The sequence below is a fragment of the Sminthopsis crassicaudata genome, chromosome 2, assembly GCF_048593235.1.
Source record: "Sminthopsis crassicaudata isolate SCR6 chromosome 2, ASM4859323v1, whole genome shotgun sequence".
NCBI classification, from domain to species: Eukaryota; Metazoa; Chordata; class Mammalia; order Dasyuromorphia; family Dasyuridae; genus Sminthopsis; species Sminthopsis crassicaudata.
In genome coordinates, this window is record NC_133618.1 from 47115293 (window position 1) to 47133716 (window position 18424).

Here is an 18424-nt window from a genome sequence, read left to right on the forward strand (position 1 = left end):
CACTGTTAAAGAGAGCTGACTTCCCAAAGTAATGTTTATACACTGCCATTTAAAAAGTTAACAGTTGACTCTGGGATGGTCATAAACTTTCATTTTCAGAAAAAAGCCCAGCTGAACCCCAGCCTAAAGTGAAACCCACCCGGCTCTCTCGGGGGCTGCACCAGCCTGCAGTAAGTGAGCACTGGGGGCCAAGGTGTCCCTTTTTGCAGAAGAAGTGTTTGCAAGATGAAGCGGCCAAGAGTCGACAGAGACAGGAGGACTCTGCGCTCTCAGTCTTCCTGTAAGAGCAGAGGCAGCCCTCTTCTACAGGGAGGAGGGGCACAGAGTCTGCACTCGAGCACACTGGTCACAACTCAGGCTTCAGGTGCAAGTCTTGACCTTGTCTTCTGGCAGCTAAAAATGAGGGCAAATAACATTCATGATGGCAGAGCCCTAAAGAATAACTTTGTTTTATTATCATGATTTCTAGGAAAAGAACAAGTCAGCCAGTTCAGGGAAGGAACCATACAGCTCCACTTAAGTTCCAAATTTCTTTCGTTTGATGGGTGGTGGAAGCTGAGCAAGGATGTCTTCCAAAGGCCGTTCCACTGCCACCAAGGTGTCTTCATCCAATAGGTCCATGAAGAGGAGGGGCTGCAAGTCAGAGAGGACAATGATCTAGAGGGAAGCTCCCACCAGCCCCCTCACAAAGGATCCCACCTAGTGGCAAGCCTTCTAAGATTCCTCCTGCCCTACGACTGAACCAATTCCCCCCAACACTAAAATACTCAGCTTTGGGGCACAGATTTACCCATAAGGGAGTGCTTATATCAAAATTTCACCAGGTGAGAGGCAGTTGGTAGCCCAGCAGAGAAGCGTGCTGGGCTTGGACTCAGGAAGGGCCGAGTTCAAATTTTATCTCAGACACTTAGGGTGATGTGAGCTGAGCAAGTCACTTAATCTCTGCCTACTTCTCAACTGTTAAATGGGAATACCTGCCAGCTATTTGCCTGGGTGACTTGGACAAAATCAATGAACCTTTCTGGGGTTCAGTGCCCTTGTCTCTCAATTATAGAACTAGCTAAGTCTCTGAGCTCTCCTCCCAGCTTAGCTTCAAATCAAGGATTCCAAGAGGATATATCTATTAGAAAAAATTAATTGTTAACTGAGGAAGAAAACACACCTTGTCTGAGCTGTAAGGAACCTTGGTGGAGGTAGACAGAAGACCTTAACTTCATGGTGCTTCAATGCTTTCTTTGGGGGGGAAGGAGGATTGGATATTCTGTCTATTTTTACAGAGATGTGGATGATGGCTGACAAGAGTAAGCCCCTCCCTGCATTCGTATTTAAATCCAGGCAGGGGTGTTGTTTCCTCTATCAGGGGCTCTCCAACAAGGACAGAGGGCACTACAGAAGGCACAGGTACCTGACGCTCACTGCAGGCCTCTAAAAAAAGTTCCTTTTTCCTATCCCAAGTCTGCCAACTTTAAAAGGGCTACATTAAGATGGATGCAACTTCTACTATATCTTTAATTGAGGGCTTGGAGACTTTTAGCTTTTGTACCACTCGGATACAAAGAAGCCAAAAATAAATTCCTGATCCTCCCCAAGATAGTTTAAAAGGTGGGGGACGGACTGGATAATCTTGGGAAGTTCCTTCTGCTCTAGGATTTGAAGTTCACTCTGACCCTGAAATGCTCAGGCCTTTGAACAGTGTGTCAGGATTTTGCTGGACCACAGCACTTTTGTTTTCTTCATTAAATCATAGAGCCCCAGCTTGGAGTCACTGCCCTGAAGAGACTCACCTGAAATTTCTTAGAGATCTTGAAGGCATGGGCATGGCGCCTTCTGACATTTTCGGAGGCCTCCCGTAAGGAAGGCTGATTGAATAAGGGAGTTTTGTCATCTGGAAGTGGCTAAAGACCAAAAAAAAAAAAAAAAAGCAATACATGTATAAAGCCTTCATTATTCTTAGTTTCTGCCAATGTCACCTGCTTTTGGCCCCTCTTACCAGGCTGTGCCTGAGCACAGCCGTACCCCCCAGTCAGACCAAAGATCAGCCTGGCCAGGGACTCTGTCAGGGAGAAAACTAGTGACCACGTGCTGCTGCCCTCCTGGGAGAACCTAGGTGATCTCCTTGGGACACGGCCATGTCTGAGGTGTGGAAGGGAAGGGCATGGGCCCAGCAGGGGAGTCCTTCCGGTCTGGCTCCCCTCCTGAGGCACTTGCCAGCCAGCCTTCTCACACGAGAGCCCCCCTCAGCCCTGGAGGTGGGCCTCTTGCACAAGCTGTAGTGAACCACTCGTTCCTGGCCATCTGTTTCCCCCACATTCCCTACCACCTACCACCTACCACCTCCCCCCCACCTGCACGTGTTCACAGACACGATAAACCCCTGCCATGTGCTTTGAGCTCGCTCATGTAACGAGCGCTATTTGCAGGATACAGGGCTGAGGGGCAGGCATCTCCCCAAGAAAAGCACGCCAGTGGAATGACTCAAGGTGGCAGCTGGCTGTGCCCGAAATATAGCCCAGCCCACCTAAACCCCGGGGATGCAAAAGAGCATTCTGAGAGGCGGATTTCACAGCTCTGCTCGGCTATCCCAGCCATCTGCCTCTCACTAAGAAGGCTGTGAAGTTTCCAATTCCAGCAGCTGGAGAGCATCCCTCGGGGTCACCCCAGGCCAAGTGGGTCTTGTCCAAGAAGTTAAAACTCTGCTTTGGTTTGCCCCCAGAAGGAGCCGGCTCAGCAAAAAAGCAAACCCAAGCTCTTTGCATTTACCCAGCAATCTCCAGGGTAGTTCAGTCAAGTATCACTGCGTCTGGGAAAGTCTGGCCTGTTCTGGGCCCCTTTTTGTAGGTGTGCAAGCTCCTGAAGGAAGGGAGGGACTCACCATGGACTTATCAATGATGCAGAACATGTAGGTGTCATGGAGGAGGATGTGGGTGGGCTTCTGGGGGTGGAAAGTGATGTGGGTGATGGGTGTGTCCCTCTCTAGCCAGAGGTAGTGCAGCCCCTGCTTCTGAACTTTCCGGCTCCAATCTGTGTACTGTTTTTGGGGGATGCTGAATTCAAAGACCTGGTAAAGAGCACGAGAAGAAAATCAAGTTTAGTCTTAATGGAAGACCCTGCACTTCCCTGGGTACAAATCAGAAAGAACTCACACCCATGCAGAGTGGAGAAATGTCCTGGAGGTCTGAGCCCTTTGATGGTGGATGCTGAAGAAATTGGGAGGAGACCCACTCGCTCCAAAGTGGGGCTAAGAAGGCCACGGGGGCTCTGGCTTTGGTGAGCATTCAGTCTGCCCCCCAAGACAGCCAAACAGGAGGAAATTCAGCTAAGATAAGGAAGCAGTCATTTCAGAGACTGCTCTCTCCCCCACCAGCCACATAATAATAGCACTTTTGTGATATGAGCCAGTAATTTAACTTTCCCGCATCTCCGTTTGTCAAACAAAAAGTAGCTGAAGAAGCAGGGATGGAGCAAAGTGAGGGAAGGGATTAGATGGTCTCCAAAATCCTGCCTATCTCATGTTCACCAATGCTACACTCCGAGCCCATGGCCTATCTCCAGTAGCCAATCGGATTTTATCTGACACGGAGTGGGACTGTCTGCCACCAGGCTCCCCACGGGGTCAGCACTGACGGACCCCAGCCTCCCCGTCCCAGAGTCAGGCAGCGGCAGCGGTCTCCCACCTGTTGGTCTGAGTGCGCGATCACCAGGTTGTTGGTGCCGGGTGCAATGGCCAGGGCTGTCACAGGGAAGTTGTAAGCAGGCACTGTACAGTGAGGCTAAGAAGGCAAAGAGAAGGAGGCGGGAAGCTGCGTGAATGCCCTGTGCTCTCACTGCTCTGAAACCCCTGGTTCCCTGGATTCCAGCCCAGACCCCCTCCCCACCGTGGGGAGGTGTCAGTCGGGGGCTGAATATGAGACACAGTCCTGTGCAGCTAAAGGCTGACTTTCTTAGACTTGGCTGAATTGTACCTAGACTCTGCTCCCCGAGGTTACGTAGGAGAGGTGGACAGAGCCAGCCTGAGTATGGAAGACCACTTTGCTGCTCAGGCCCTGGTAGCCCACCATCACAGATTTCTAAGTTGCACCAATGAGATCCTAGATCTAGACCAAAAATAAATTTATAATTAAAAATAAGTCTTGAACCTACCTTCAGATGCTTCAAATCATAGACACTGACTCCACTACTGGGGCCGGCTGCAGCTAACCAGCTCCCATCTGGGCTTGCTGCCAGCAGAGTCGTGGCCTCCGATGTCCCTGTGAGGAAAGAAGAGCTTGAAGGAGAGATTCCTTCAGTGAACTCTGCTCCCTTATGCCCAGGAAAAATTGCACTTCCCACGAATTTTGCTAAAATGCTCTCCAGGCTGGACGAGGGAGAAAAGAGAAACTGATCCAAGGGGGAAGAGGCAAGCTGGGCACCCCAGGGTCACACAGATAAATTGTGAAAATGCAAACGAACAATTTTAACTATCTCCTTTCCCACTACTTTTTTTTTTAAATGAGTAGCAAACAAGTATTCAATTCAATTGACTCGAACTATCACCAGTCATTTCTATATCCGACTCTGTGGCCCCATTTTTTCTTGGTAGAGATACTTGGTCTTTCCCCAGCCTCTTTTACAAAGAAGGAAACTGAGGCAGGCGGGGCCAGAGTCACACAGCTGGTGAGGTCTGAGGACCAAAGGATCTCAGGAAGGAGCCTTCCTGATGACTCTGAGCCCGGCCCTCTTAGCACTAGGCTGTTACCGGGCAACCCTGACTTCAGCTTTACTTTTATTCATACCAGGGGCAGCTAGGTGGCGCAGTGGATAGAGCACCTGCCTTGAATTCAGGAGGATCCAAGTTCAAATCTGGTCTCAGACACTTAATTAACACTTCCTAGCTGTGTGACCCCGGGCAAGTCACTTAACCCCAGCCTCAGGGGGGAGAAAAAAATAGAAATACTTTTATTCATACCTTATACAATTAATACAAACGCATCAACCTTGAAATGAGTTACAGTGAAAGAGAAGGTAGAATAATGCACAAATTAGACAATAATGCAAAATGACAAATGTCAAACCGTGTAGCCTCAATAATGCTTCAGAATTTTGAGGAGAGGAATCATGGGTGATCACTTTATGAAGGAACTTTACAGAGGGAGGAGAGTCACACAGTTAGGAGGCCCTCCTGACTCAGGCTGGCACCCTGTCCCCCTCTGTACTCCATATCTGGCTGCCCCTTGAAGTGCACATCTGATGGGGTCCCTTGGGCCCCCTCCCTACAGCCTCCAAGCCCCGTCTCCAGCCTTACTGCATGGGCCTCCACATACCCTGAAATGTGCCCAGCTAGATCCTGGCCCTTTGTCCTGGAAGCCCCAAAGGTGGGCCATGATCTCTTTTTCCCGGTGGCTCATGAGACTCCCCCCATCTCCTCCTACAGGGAGCCCCTTCCTGATCCCAACCTCTGGGGCCTTTCCTCACAGATCACCTTCTATTAACCACTTTGTTCCGCTTCTCTGTGTATTCACACCCCACCTCTACTATAATGGATGCTCCCCCATGAGTGAGAACTTTTCACTCATGTACTTGCACTGGGCAGGGCGGGCACAGTTGCTTGTTGGCCAATTTGCCATCCATGGCTCTTGGCAATCTGGTCAGTCTCATATTGACCGTTTAATGCGCCTTAGGTTTCCCTGTGTTTCACTTCCAGCAGTCAGACCTTTCCCCACTTTTCCTCCTTGGATGCTCCTTCTGCCAGTGCTCCCTCCTCTTAGAATTCTCTTTCCTTCAAAACTCCGGTGCCATCTTCCACAGAAAGATGTTCCTGATTGCTCCCTATAATGCTTTACCCCCAACACACCTTGTACTGACTCTGTTTATATAAATGTGAATAAATGTGTTCCCCAATAAACCACAAGCTTCTTGAGGGCAGAGACTTGTATTTGTGTATACCTGGTATCTATTATCATGCCCAGTTCAAAGCACCTCCCTGATAAAGGTCAGAAAACAAAGAGGAACCAGAAAGAGACTATTCACAGGCTGAATAAACTAGAAAGGAGGTGCTGAGGAACATCATAAATGGTCAGATAAGGTCGGGCTGATAGAGATTTGGTGCTGGCTGGGTTCTAAATGACAGAAGATAGAATGTGAATTTGGGGTACCCTGGGGCTCCTATTGTTGCTTGGCTTAATGGAAGTCATAGGTCAGTGGTCCTCAAACTTTTTGAATAGGGGGCCAGTTCACTGTCCCTCAGACTGTTGGGGGGCCGGACTATAATAAAAACAAAAGCTCACACTCTGTCTCCCACTCAGCCCATTTGCCATAACCCAAGGGCCACATAAATGTCTGCATCCGGACAGCCTGAGGGCCGTAGTTTGAGAACCCATCATAGGAAAACCATTTTAGGTTCACTGGCCCCACCCAACTTCTGAAGAAAAGCAAGGAATCTTAATCAACTACAAAATGGATAATCAGACCCCTAAATCATCCCTGCCTACCTATGGTCTAAACAAAGTCATGGTTGCAAGAGGGGACCACATGATGGCTCTAGTACTCTCCAGTCCTACCCTTTGCCCCCCACCGGGAAGCCAGACCCCAAGCAGCATGCTCCTGCCGTTTCCTTTCCTGTATACCTCACTAACAATCTCATAACACGTCCTGCCAGGTGTGTGAAATGAACAACGGAGCAATCATTTTGGAAGATTGAGCCAGAGGTCCTGCAGGACAGACCATCTACTGAGTGAAGCACCATGAGAAGCAGTTAAAGAAGGTCAGAGGCCACTGCTTTTCCCCCTAAACTTAAATGAGCTCACGAGTATAACAGTTATTGAGTAAAACCAGTACACAACAAAAAACAACTGCCACTGTGGCGTAAAGGAAGAGCTTTGCATCCAGTTAACTTTTCCTTTGGCTGAATCATGGAAGGAAAAACCCCACTGGAGGAAGAAGGGAGAATACTGCTGAATCTGTCCAATTCAGTCTCCATTCAACAGAAATCTCCTCCCCCTCTAAATTGCAACCATCTGGGTGAGTGCTGGGGGGAGGGAGCAGGGTGGGGCACACAACATCTGGGACTGGGAGGAGTGGAAATAGGACTAATTCTGACCATGCTAAAGCCAGCAATCAATCCTCACCTGACTGAGGAGGGAAGGAATGCAGGTGTTTCAAGGCCCCCTCCGACAGCTGGATCACATGGAGAGAACCTTGGTTGGAGGCCACAAACAACTTTGTGGAGTCTGCAGAGAACAGAATCTGGAGGGCAGAATTCAGGAGCTTGGGCACTTTAGAAACCTGAGAGCAGGCAAAAATTAAGAGTCAGCAATCCATTCTCTAGAATTTCCACATTTGAAATAATACTTAGAAATACTACTACCACAGCCAACAAACTTCAGAGCTTTAAGATTTCCACAATGTGTCTCGCCCTGAGGCGAGGCACCTGTTGCATGCTGGAGCTTTGCAGTCCCCTTGCTAATTCATACTTCTCCTTCCTCAACTCTTTTGTCAAATGCTACCCTTAAGAGCTACATGAGAATCTTGGCCCCACAATTCACCTAATTTTGTAGTCTTTGATGTTTTATTTTGAGGGGCCCATTTGGCTTCCCCAGATGGCCAAAGGGACTCATGACACAAAAATGTTAGGAAGCCCAATCTAGGGTGTTCTAGGGCATGTCACCACTCACAACAGAATGGGAATCATGGAATCATGACTGAAGAAAATAATGCAACAGCATTTAGTAACCTAACTAGGGATCAGGAGCATAAATACAGAGTTAGAATGGAACTCAAGACAAGTAGCACTGATTAAGCAACTACTGTGTGCTAGGCATCTAAGCCCCATCTGTAAAGCTAAGGAGCCTGGAGGAGCTAAGGGGCTCACCTGGAACTTTAGGCCTCCTGGGACTTAGCCCCAGTTTCTCTAATGAGGGGGCTCTTTCCACTGTTTCCCCTGGCTTCCCATAAAAATATTCCTGGCCTGAATCATATCATGGGGAGGCTATAAAAACAAATGAGAAAATGAAGAGGGTAAAAAGTCTTTATATAGGTGGTAGAGGTAAAAGAAAGCGGAAGATGACAATGATGAAAATAACTGCTGTTCACAGCCATAAAGAGAGGGAAGACAGGAAGAGCCCTGAAGGGCTTCTCAAGGCCTCAGATGCCCACCACCATGCATGGGGCATCCCAAGGAGCCCTGAAAAGAAAGCCTAAGATTCGAGGGTGGGGATTCCAACAAGGCAAAGACATAGGGTTGGATCTCACTTACCCTTTTGATGCTCACACTGTTATTTTCATAATTCATCCGATAAAGATAAAATCTAGAAGCTGTAGAATAGGCTATCCAACTTCCACATGGGGAAATACAGCTACAACAAATGTTCTCAGGCCCCTGAGAATGGAAGAGTCAGAGAAGACATTAAGTAAAAGTGGTAACAGAAGGTTCACCTTGGCTTCGGGTCCTCTCAAGGAACTATCACTCGATCCCAACAAAGAGTCGCTGCAGTTGGAGGTCAAGACTTCTAAGTCAAAAAAAAGAGGTTTGAAAATCCCAGTAGCGCTGCTCTCCCAGCATCCCACAAAATGCACCGTTTCCCCTAGTTTGGGTAAAGAAGGTAGAGGTGGGGGTGGAGGGAGCTGGCTGTAGTCCCTTTCTCAGTAGAGTAAATCAGAAGGAGGCCAGATCACTAACACATGCTTGCTGAATGAATGAATTCCTATATCCTGTTGTAGAAGGGATTCCTGGAGGGTAATAAAGGAGGCCTGAAATCCCTTCCAAATCTGAAATTCTATGGTTTGGGGAAGCTTTTAGAACCATTTACTTTCTGATTTGGTAGTTCGAAATATGCTTTAAATAATGATACTATTTGAAATGTAACTGGTGGCTTAGAACAACTCACATAAAAACAAACACAAGGCCAATGGGCTTGGGATGGGGTGGAAAGAAGAGGATTAGTCCTGGGGCCTGGGGAAGTTTTATGCAGGAGGAGGAAACGAAGGAGGATTCTGTGAAGGAACGTATCGTTCTCTGCCAGGTCTGGTAGGGCGAGGTCTCCCCTGCATGGGGGGCAGTCAGGGAAAAGGTGCAGAGAGCATGGAAGGGCGAAGGCCAGTCTGGCAGGAGTGCAAAGTGGGGGGAGGGCAGTAGTGACCAATGGAAAAGCTGGCTGGATCCGGGATGTGAAAGGTTTTAAAGGACACACAAAAGCAACAGGGAAGTGACCTAGGCAGGCTCTGGGAAAGTCACCCTGGCAGTCGCAAAGGGGAGAGAACAGAGCCGGAGATGAATCGCAGGTTATCCCCATGGCATCCGGGTGAGAGAGGAGGGGCCCGAAGTGGGCCGGGGACATCTGAGTGTGCAGAAGGATGAGGGCAAATGAGGGGAGCCCAGCTGGTGAGAGAGGAATCAGGGCTGCCACAAAATTAACTCAGGGCCAATGTAAATGACACTGAATGAATGTAAACCAGCCCAAAGGAAAACCTGCCAGTGACTGCAACCAGCTGCAACCTCCCCCCCCCCCCCCCCAGTGACCTTTGCCAGTTCCAGCAACCCTCCACTTTGGTCTGATTCTGATTAGGACAAAGGGCAGCGTGGGGATCCACAATGGGGTGCTCCTACAGCCAGGCCCAGTCCTGGGAGTAAACCCTAAGAAACCCACCCAAGTCTACACCTCCTTGCACAGGCTTCCTGGGGAGCCCGCCCACTTGGTGGGTCTATTCCTTGGGCAGAGTACCTCCTTACACCGAGGCAGCCTCAAGGGCTAAGGCTCGCTATGTCATTTTGGCAAAGACAAGGTAACCAAACCTGCAGAGATCCAGAAGGCTCAACAGCAAGAGTGCAGAAAGGGCCAAAACTGACCCCTGGGGCCCAGACACAGAACCCAAGCCCCCGGGGAGAGAGTCCCCAGGCAGGGGCCGCAGAGAGCTCAGGAGGGGCCCGGACCCTGAAGGGTCGACAGCTGGACTTAATGATGAGCTCAGAAGTCTGACTGTGCAGGACTGAGGGAGCAGAGCCCACAGGCAAAGAGGGGATCTTTTCCAGGATGGAGGGTGAACTTTCATGCTGCAGAAAAAATGCCCACAGACAAACAGATCTGAGAGAAGGAGGGAAGGACTTGGGGGGCTTTCTGGGGACAGGACACATTTAAGTCAGTTGGCTCTGGTACACCACTGTGTCAAAGAAATAGAGGTCACGCCTTGCCTCTGATAAACCAGCTAACTGCACATAAATGCCATTCAGTATGTATCTGTTGGATGAACCAGTGAATCAATTAATGAATTACACATAAAATGGAGTAATTTCAGAACAGGGATTCAAAATCCTACCCTATATTTCTGGCTCTGTGCATTAAACTTAAGCTGTTTCTTACCTTTTTTTTAAGCTGTAGCAAATGTTCTGCATTTCTGGAGAGTGGAAGGATGTCCTCATTCTTTCCTGGAACAAGAAATTCCACTAAGGATTTCCCTCTTAATGAAGTTATTCCTCACAGGATTAAAGTACACTTTCCCCTCTCAAACCACTTGATTATGTATGAGAAATACCTTCAATCCTCACCAGAGTGGGATGAGGCCTATGAGAACAAGGCAGCTGTTTGGCTGGCCACCCACTGGTTAGTCCCTCACTGGGGCTAGGGGAGAGGGAAGCCTTCTGCTCTGCCCTGGACCCTCTCCCAACCAATCATTAAACGGGAACAACTCCACCCCATGATCTTGTATCAGGAGAATTTACCAGCCCTGCCTACAGAGTGGAAGCAGATTGAGCCTGTCCTCTCATTTACTTGTGCCGTGAGGGACCTACATCATAACTGATATTTCCATGATTCTTCAAGGTTTGCCCTGTGAAAGTAAATACAAATATCTCCCTGCTTTACAGATGAGATTCTGAGAACTTAAGGAATCTGCTCATGGTCACCTTGCTAGTGTCTGAAGGCAGAACTCTGAGCTTAGGGCTTCCAAAGCCCAATTCCTTGCTCTAATCAATGAGAAAGTCTTTGAGCCAGAAACACTAAAAACCCTTTTATGGGTCCCCACCACTGTGCACAACGCAAGCCAAGTCACTTCTGGCTCAGGTCTCTCCTCTGTGAAAAGAGGTGGCTCCTTCTGAGCTCTAAGCTTCTGACTCTGGTTTATGTCACTTCTCTAAATTTCAGTTACTTAAAGTCTTTAAAAAAAAAAAAAAAAGGGGCAAAGACCTGGTGATATCCTATTGACCCTGTCAACTTTAAAATTATGTATATATAAACCCTACACTGTCTCCATTTAACAACAGCAGGGCCAAAATGTGGTCAACCTAGAGCAGTCCTCTATGTCAGCTTCCCAATCCTCCTGGGACTATGGTGCAACAGAGACAGATTGGGGATTCTTCGTTCCCTACTCTTCCGGTGGCTAGGCTCTTGGGTCTGAGGGTCAGGGCCAGGACATGGGGCATCCAAGAGTATGCATTTTGTAGAAATGTCCATTTTTCCAGATCATCCCAATTGACACTTTCTTTCCATGCCTCTGATTTGAGCATTTTTCTTCAGTGACTATAACTTATTCCCAAGAAGAAGATAAGGCCCAGCTCACCAGCTGCTTCAGTGGCTCCCAATCGCCAAAGTTCCAAACGCTGAGGAAACTGGAAGAGGAGGAGCTGCATCTTCTTAGCACAGGAGATGAGACGCCGCTGTAGCCAAGAAACAATCAGCATCAGAGTACTCTTTAAATGTCCCACAAATGAGCTTAAGGAAAACATCTTAGTATATTATACAAAAAAGGGAATTAACAAATAAAAACTAACAAATCCACAAAATGTTTTTCTTTTCTGCTCAATTTAACTGTTCTTCAAAACAGAATGATGTAAACAAGAAAAGGGAAAAATTGAACTAAATAAATAAATATTGGAGTGTGTAGAAGATCAGAGAGAATGTTAGATTTGGTATCAAGAGAATTAAGAGTTTCAATTTCAGCTCTGTGGCTTTTCAGGTGCCAGCGTGACCCTGGACATGGGAGCTCCCCTCTCTGGGCCTAAAGGATAGACTATGAGTCTTCCAACTCTATAAGCCTGAACCTGCAGAAGGGAGAAAATACCCATCCTTCTCACCTCCCCAGGTAGGGATCATAGGCACAGAGTATTAATTTAGCTGAAAAGAAATAACTGATTATAGTTAACTGATAACCAAATAAATACATTGTAAAATGGACCCACAAACTAAAGACAAGGGAGACAGAAATGATCTTTGCTGTCATTATAAAAATCAGTTGGTTTTTTTTAACGTAGTCATAACAATATTTGGAATCTAGCTCAAAGAGGGGAAGATGCCCAAAGTTCTGAAAGGATAGATAGCATTTATTTTTTTATAAAATGGTAACTGAGAAAACACTGACAACTTCCAATCCATTCGCCTAATTTCTAATGTCTAAAAAGTTTTTGTAGGAACAGACATGGGCATGGTGGGGAATGAGTACTCGCCCCTTGCATCATGTGCAAAGGACACGGGGGTTTCGGTCTCTTACGTGTGGGAAGGTGATTTTCCGCAAGGCCGCGTCGTAATTCTTGACCTCCACCTTCTCCATGAGGGGCCGGATCACGAGGTGGGCATCCACGCCTCCAGAGATCAGCGCTGTCGGGCTGTGGGCCACGCAGCGCACGTCGTGCGTGTGATGCTGGAAGGGCTTTGTCCTCACCCACTGGCTTTGCTTGCCGTCCGACCTCGACGCGATCAGCTGGAAGTGGAATATGGTCCCCTCAGCCGTGCCCACCACCATGCTGTCTTCTTTCTGGGAGGAGGAAAGTCGGGAATCACGGTCAGCATGGCTCGAGAAAGCTCGCTGCCATCAGCCAGCTCCTTTCAGCTGCAGCCACTCCAGCTCGGGACGTTGTGTGCACTCTCTGCCTTTGGCTCTTACTCGTTTGTCTTTGACAGAAGTCAAAACTTATGTTAAAAATGCAGGGGCTGGTTATAATAGAAGAGGAGGATGGAGGGGGAAGGGAAGAAAAGGAGGAAGAACAGCCAGTGTACAAGGCCAACTGAGCCAGAGTCAACTGCAGAGTGTTCACCAACAGCCAGGTCACAGCACCCTCTGCTGGCCACTCATGCCTACCACACTCCCCCTGCACTACTCCTTGAGCAACCCTGGCTGGAGGGCTTCAAGCTCAGGGAGCCCGGTCTCCCCCTCAGATTCTGCAGTCTCTGCCTCTGCCCCCTGCTCTACTTCTCTTCCACACCAACACATGTCACTCTTTACTTCTGCCCAGAGGAAGCCAGCCAGGGATCTCCACAATACAAGATGAACTGAATTACAAATAGGGACTGGAAACTCTCAAGCCCAATGAATTAAGTCACTGAGTTTTGAAGACCGTGGGCAAGCTGGGAGTCAGTGGGCATCACAGCCTGAAGGCCAGACCAGGACACACTAGCTGTGCAGTCTCACCCAAGTCACTCGAAGTTGGAGCCTTAGCTCCCTCTATGAATGGGGGATTACCCTAGAAGATCCTCAAGGTGCCTTCCAGCTTTAAATCCTCTTATACGCCTTTGGGGAGGGAGAATGAGTATTGGGGCAGGTGGCCGCTGTAAGCAGGCCAAAATCCCTGAGCGTGGAGCAGAGCTGGACTGTGCCATCCCCAGCACTTGCCAAGGGCAAGCACAAGGCTGCTGGGCACAAAGGAGTGAATGTAGAGTGGAAGTGATTTCCGAGCTAATATTCATATTTATTGCTCAAACTCCACCAACCACGCCTCTAAAGAACTCAAAACTCGCTTTCTTTTCTGCTTGGTGAAGAGCCGGCAAGGCCCCACTGGACTGGGATACGGCAGAGGGAACCTGTGGCCGGTGGCCAGAAAGCTGGGATCCAAGCAGAGGGTGGACACTTGTGGGGTGACCTCTGGCAACGGCTTTTTGGCTCCTGGAGCCTCAGTCTCCTCATTTACAAAAGGGAGATAATATTTCTTGCCCCAACAACCGCACAAAATTGTTGTGAGAAGTAACACAATGTCACATAAAACATAGCACAAACCAGAAAACACAAGATAAACCCGAGTTATTACCAAGAGGGAAAGAAATCATCCCCACAGGCTGAGTCTTCCTATAGGTCACTGCCCTGAGAGAAGTTTATTCCCTTCTGGTGACCCTGGAAAATGCCCCAGACAGCTAGACAGTGCAGTGGACAGAGTATTAGTCCTGGAGGCAGGAGAACCCGAGTCCAAACCCAGCTTCAGACACTTAACAATCACTAGCTGTGTGACCCTGAACCAGTCCCTTAACTCCAACTGCCTCACCAAAAAGGGGAAAAAAAAAAAAAAAGGAAAATGCCTCAAGACCTCACAATAAACTGTCTGGTTGCCAGGCCCCATCTCTGCCTGGAGGCTGAACCAGCAGGGGGTATAAAAGAAGTTGACCCCTTCTCTCTCTGGCAAGCTCTTTAAGTCCCAACTCAAATCCCCCCTTCCACACTAGCCTGCCCTCCCTAAGCCTTCTGAATTCCAGCACTTTCCTTCTTTTAATTAATTTCTAATGTATCCTGTAAATACCTTGCTTTGTATAGATGCATTGGCATTGGCTTCCCCCATTAGACTGTAAGCTCCTTGAGGGCAGGGACCACCTTGGGCCTTTTTTGTATCCTTACTGCTTAATGTGCAGCGCCTGGCCCACCTATCCTTGCTGCTCAAGCATTTCAGCCATGTAGATTCTTTGCGACCCATTTGGGGTTTTCTTGGTAAAGCTACTGGAGTTATTTGCCATCCCCATAATAAGCAGTTAATAAATGTTTAATGTTTATTATTGATTGATTCTTCAAATAATGGAAAGCATGAAAAGCAAAAGGCTTCCCCCTCCCCCCCCCCCCGAGGCTGGGGTTAAGTGACTTGCCCAGGGTCACACAGCTAGGAAGTGTTAAGTGTCTGAGACCAGATTTGAACTCGGGTCCTCCTGAATTCAAGGCTGGTGCTCTATCCACCGCGCCGCCTGGCTGTCCCAAGCAAAAGGCTTTGAAAAAACTTTGTGAAACTCCAAAAGGGAAAAAGTCTGAAAGTGGGAAAATTGGCAAAGTACATGTATGTGGAAATTTCAATTATACCACAAGGCAAGCAATGTACTGAGTTCATCCTACAGAATTTCAAAGATGAGCTAAACCCAACCTTCTATAGAGCAATTTGGAACAAAGTCCAAAGGATTATAAAATCATGCATACTCTTTGCCCCGACAATAGTACTACTAGGCATGTATCCCAAGAAACCCAAAAAAGAAAAAAAAGGGGGGGAAGAGGGGAAGAGAAAGGACCTCTATGTACAAAAATATTTATAGTAATTCTTCCCAGGGCCAAGAATTGGAAATAAAAGGGATGGCTGAATAAAGTAGGATATGTAATTATGATAGAATACTATTGTTCTTTTTAAAAATTTTTTAACATAGGGGCTTTTTGTTTTCATAATACATGCAAAGATAGTTTTAAACCTTCAGCTTTGCAAAAAATCTTGGATTTCAAATTTTTCTCCCTCCCTCTCCTCAATCTGTCCCCCAGACAGCAAGCAATCCAATATAGGTTAAGCATGTACAATTCTTCTATACATCTGTCCCCATTTAGCATGCTGCATAAGAAAAATCAGATCAAAAAGGAAAAAAATTGAGGAAGGAAAAAAAAAAAAAAAAAGCAAATAACAAAAAAGGTGAAAATATGATGTGATTCATGAAATACTATTGTTCTATAAGAAGTGAGGAGCAAGATGTTTTCAGAGAATCCTCAAAAGTTTTCCATGAGCTCATGCAAAGAGAACAGTGTGGTGTGCAAAATAATGACAATGTTGTGGGATGATCACCTGTAAATAACATTGCTATTCTCAGCAATACGGTGTTCCAAGACTACTCTGAAGGACTTATGATGAAAAATGCTATCCATATGCAGAGCAAAAAATTGATTATGTCTGAATACAGGCTGAAGCATAGTTTTTTTTTCCCTTGAGAATTTTGTGGAGGGTTTTTTATGGGGGAAGAGGGAAAATCTGTGTTTTCTTTTACAACATGACTTATGTAAATGTTTTGCATAACTTCACATGTATCTTCCCAATGGGGAAAAGGATGGGAAAAGAAGGAGGGAATCTGGAACTCAAAGCTTCAAAAAGAAATGTTAAAAACTATTTTACCAAAAAATTTTTTTAGAAATTGTTTTATTTTTAACTAGGGAAAATAAAATATTAAACTAAAATGAGCAATCTAATCCAATCACCTAATTCTAAGAATGAAGATGGCCCAGATAAAACAACTTGCTCAAGCTACTTTAACACAAATCTGTTCAAATCCATTTTCTAAGCCATCACTTCAAAGAGATGGGAAGTGAGGAGTCAGTCCTCCAAGAAACCTCGGGATTCTTGATCTCCTTTCACAAGCAGGAGCTGGAGCCGCCTGCTTCTACGTTGTAAGATCTGGAGAGAAGCCCTCTACGGACAAACTAGCCAGGTCAGTGAGGAGTGAGAAGGCACAGGTGGCTGACATCAATCCTGGAGGTACCTCCCCAGGCCCACCCTCCAGAACTACACTTAAAAGGCAAGATTGTTTACAAACCAAATCTGCAGGTATTATCACCTGTCATATGTCCCAGAGAACATCCTGCCAAGTATCTTGCCCTCATGAAGCTGACAATCAGCAGGGAAGATAGGATATCCTATTCAAAGAGCAATATCACACAACCGATGTGTAAGAGCATCTGACCAACGCTGAGGTCAGTAAGGGACAGAAGCTGAGGCCCCGAGAGGCCAGAGGGCCTGCCCAGAGTCCCACAAGAGCTGAGCCTGGATTCTGGCCCCTCGATCCTGTCTTCCCCTCACCACATACTTCATGCATAAACTGCGCCTGCAGGGACACACTCACCTCCGCCACAGCTATGGACAGCACATCAGAATTGGAGAGGGGATGTGTCTGCATCAGGGTGCCGGTCTCTGAGTCCCAGAACTGGACCACGCCAGCTGAGTCTGTGCTCACGACGGTCCCATCCGACAGGAAGGCCACCCCCCACACGACACACCTGCGCCGATGCGGACCTGGGTGCCTCCGATCCATTAGCATCTTCTGGGTTGTGCTGCCTGAGAAACAAGCACCCCAAGAGTCAGAGATAAGACCCTCTGTCCTACAGCCTTTCTTCAGCTCCCCCACCTCAACAACGAAAACCTTGAGCTAGAGCCAGGGACAGTGAGACAAGTGTGAATCTTCATCACCATTTCAGAGATGACAAGGGGAAGCCTCAACAAGCTTGGTGGGCTAGCTCCTCCTCTCCAGTCTCCCAGATGGAAGGAGGGCTCACCCATTACTCCCCTTGAGAGAGGATGCTCATGAACTAGTTCTCTGGGCCCAATCAGGGAAGGGAGGATGCCCCAGTACAAACATGAGAGAAGTAGGGATAAATCACAAGAGTTTTTCCTGGCAAGGCAATTGGGGTTAAGTGACTTGCCCAGGGTCACATAGCTACTAAGTGTTAAGTATCAGAGGAAGGATTTGAACTCAGGTCCTCCTGGCTCCAGGGCTGATGCTCTATCCATTACACTCCTAGCTGCCCCAACTTCTAAGAAATTATAAAGGAAAGAGCTCATGAAGTAGCTGCTAAAAATGTCAACGGGAGACTGAGCTATAAAGGCACTCAGAGTACTTTATTCCAAGGCCTCAAATTGCTAATACAAATCCTCAAAGGTTTTTGCTCATTTTTCAGCTTAAAGAAAACCTTTTCTCTTCTTTTAAAAATCCCATTGACTCCCCTGGCCACAATACAAAATTTCTTTAAAGCAAAAAATAAAGTCAAGTAAAATAAGCCAGGACATTTGTCATGTTTTGTGACACATCCCCAGACCCCCATATTCCACCACGAGCTGAGAGAAACGCCTTGCCGATAATGCTCTGAAATCACAATTGGTCACAGCATTCACTAGAGTTTGGAAACCTCTTCTTGAAACCCCCAAACCTTGCTCCAAATAAAAGAGATGTGCAGCCTGAACTAAGAACATCGGTACCTGATTTAACATCAAGCACAGCAACGTAGTCTATGGAGCCAGCTGCAATGTGAGTACCAGATGGATGCCAGCTTAATGAGAGTATTCGACCTGGCAGGGAGAGAATAAAAAAGAATTTGGTTTACAAAGAAACAGGCACAAGTCCCACAGTTCTGTCCAACAACTAGCTGCAACGTGAATCTTCTATCACCTTCCCCTCCTTCTCTATATTCTAGCACATTATGTACTCTAGTATCTATGCTTTGAGGTCCTACAATCATGTATAACATCCTCAGCTCTGAGCTGTGAGGATCTAATAGTACTAACTGAGGAATGCTAGAGAGAATGTAACAAATTCCAGTCCTTATTCGTTAGAAGATGCCATATTAAAGCAACAAGTCACATTAGCTATTGCTTTTAATAAATCTTATTTAGTTTCTATGAATACTCTTGGGATTTCTCTTTTGTATTTGGTTTTCTAGCCTGGGGGACCTGACATGGATCACCTTGGACATC

The 18424-nt window shown here is 47.2% G+C and overlaps 1 protein-coding gene across 4 annotated transcripts in view; it reads right to left on the reverse strand.

Moving 5' to 3' along the window:
• Nucleotides 1-433: 433 nt before the first annotated feature.
• Nucleotides 434-18424, reverse strand: part of UTP4 (UTP4 small subunit processome component) — a 29643-nt gene continuing 11652 nt past the window's right edge. For all 4 annotated transcript variants that reach the window (XM_074286121.1, XM_074286118.1, XM_074286120.1 and 1 more), the window contains 12 exons: nt 17930-18019; nt 16800-17011; nt 12454-12717; nt 11527-11623; nt 10332-10396; nt 8231-8353; nt 7104-7260; nt 4141-4247; nt 3675-3770; nt 2873-3058; nt 1785-1895; nt 434-633 (listed from right to left, as the gene is read on the reverse strand). In XM_074286121.1, coding sequence (XP_074142222.1) covers nt 517-633; nt 1785-1895; nt 2873-3058; nt 3675-3770; nt 4141-4247; nt 7104-7260; nt 8231-8353; nt 10332-10396; nt 11527-11623; nt 12454-12717; nt 16800-17011; nt 17930-18019 — 1625 coding nt within the window. In that variant the 3' untranslated portion in view covers nt 434-516. The remainder of the gene's footprint in view (nt 634-1784; nt 1896-2872; nt 3059-3674; nt 3771-4140; nt 4248-7103; nt 7261-8230; nt 8354-10331; nt 10397-11526; nt 11624-12453; nt 12718-16799; nt 17012-17929; nt 18020-18424) is intronic.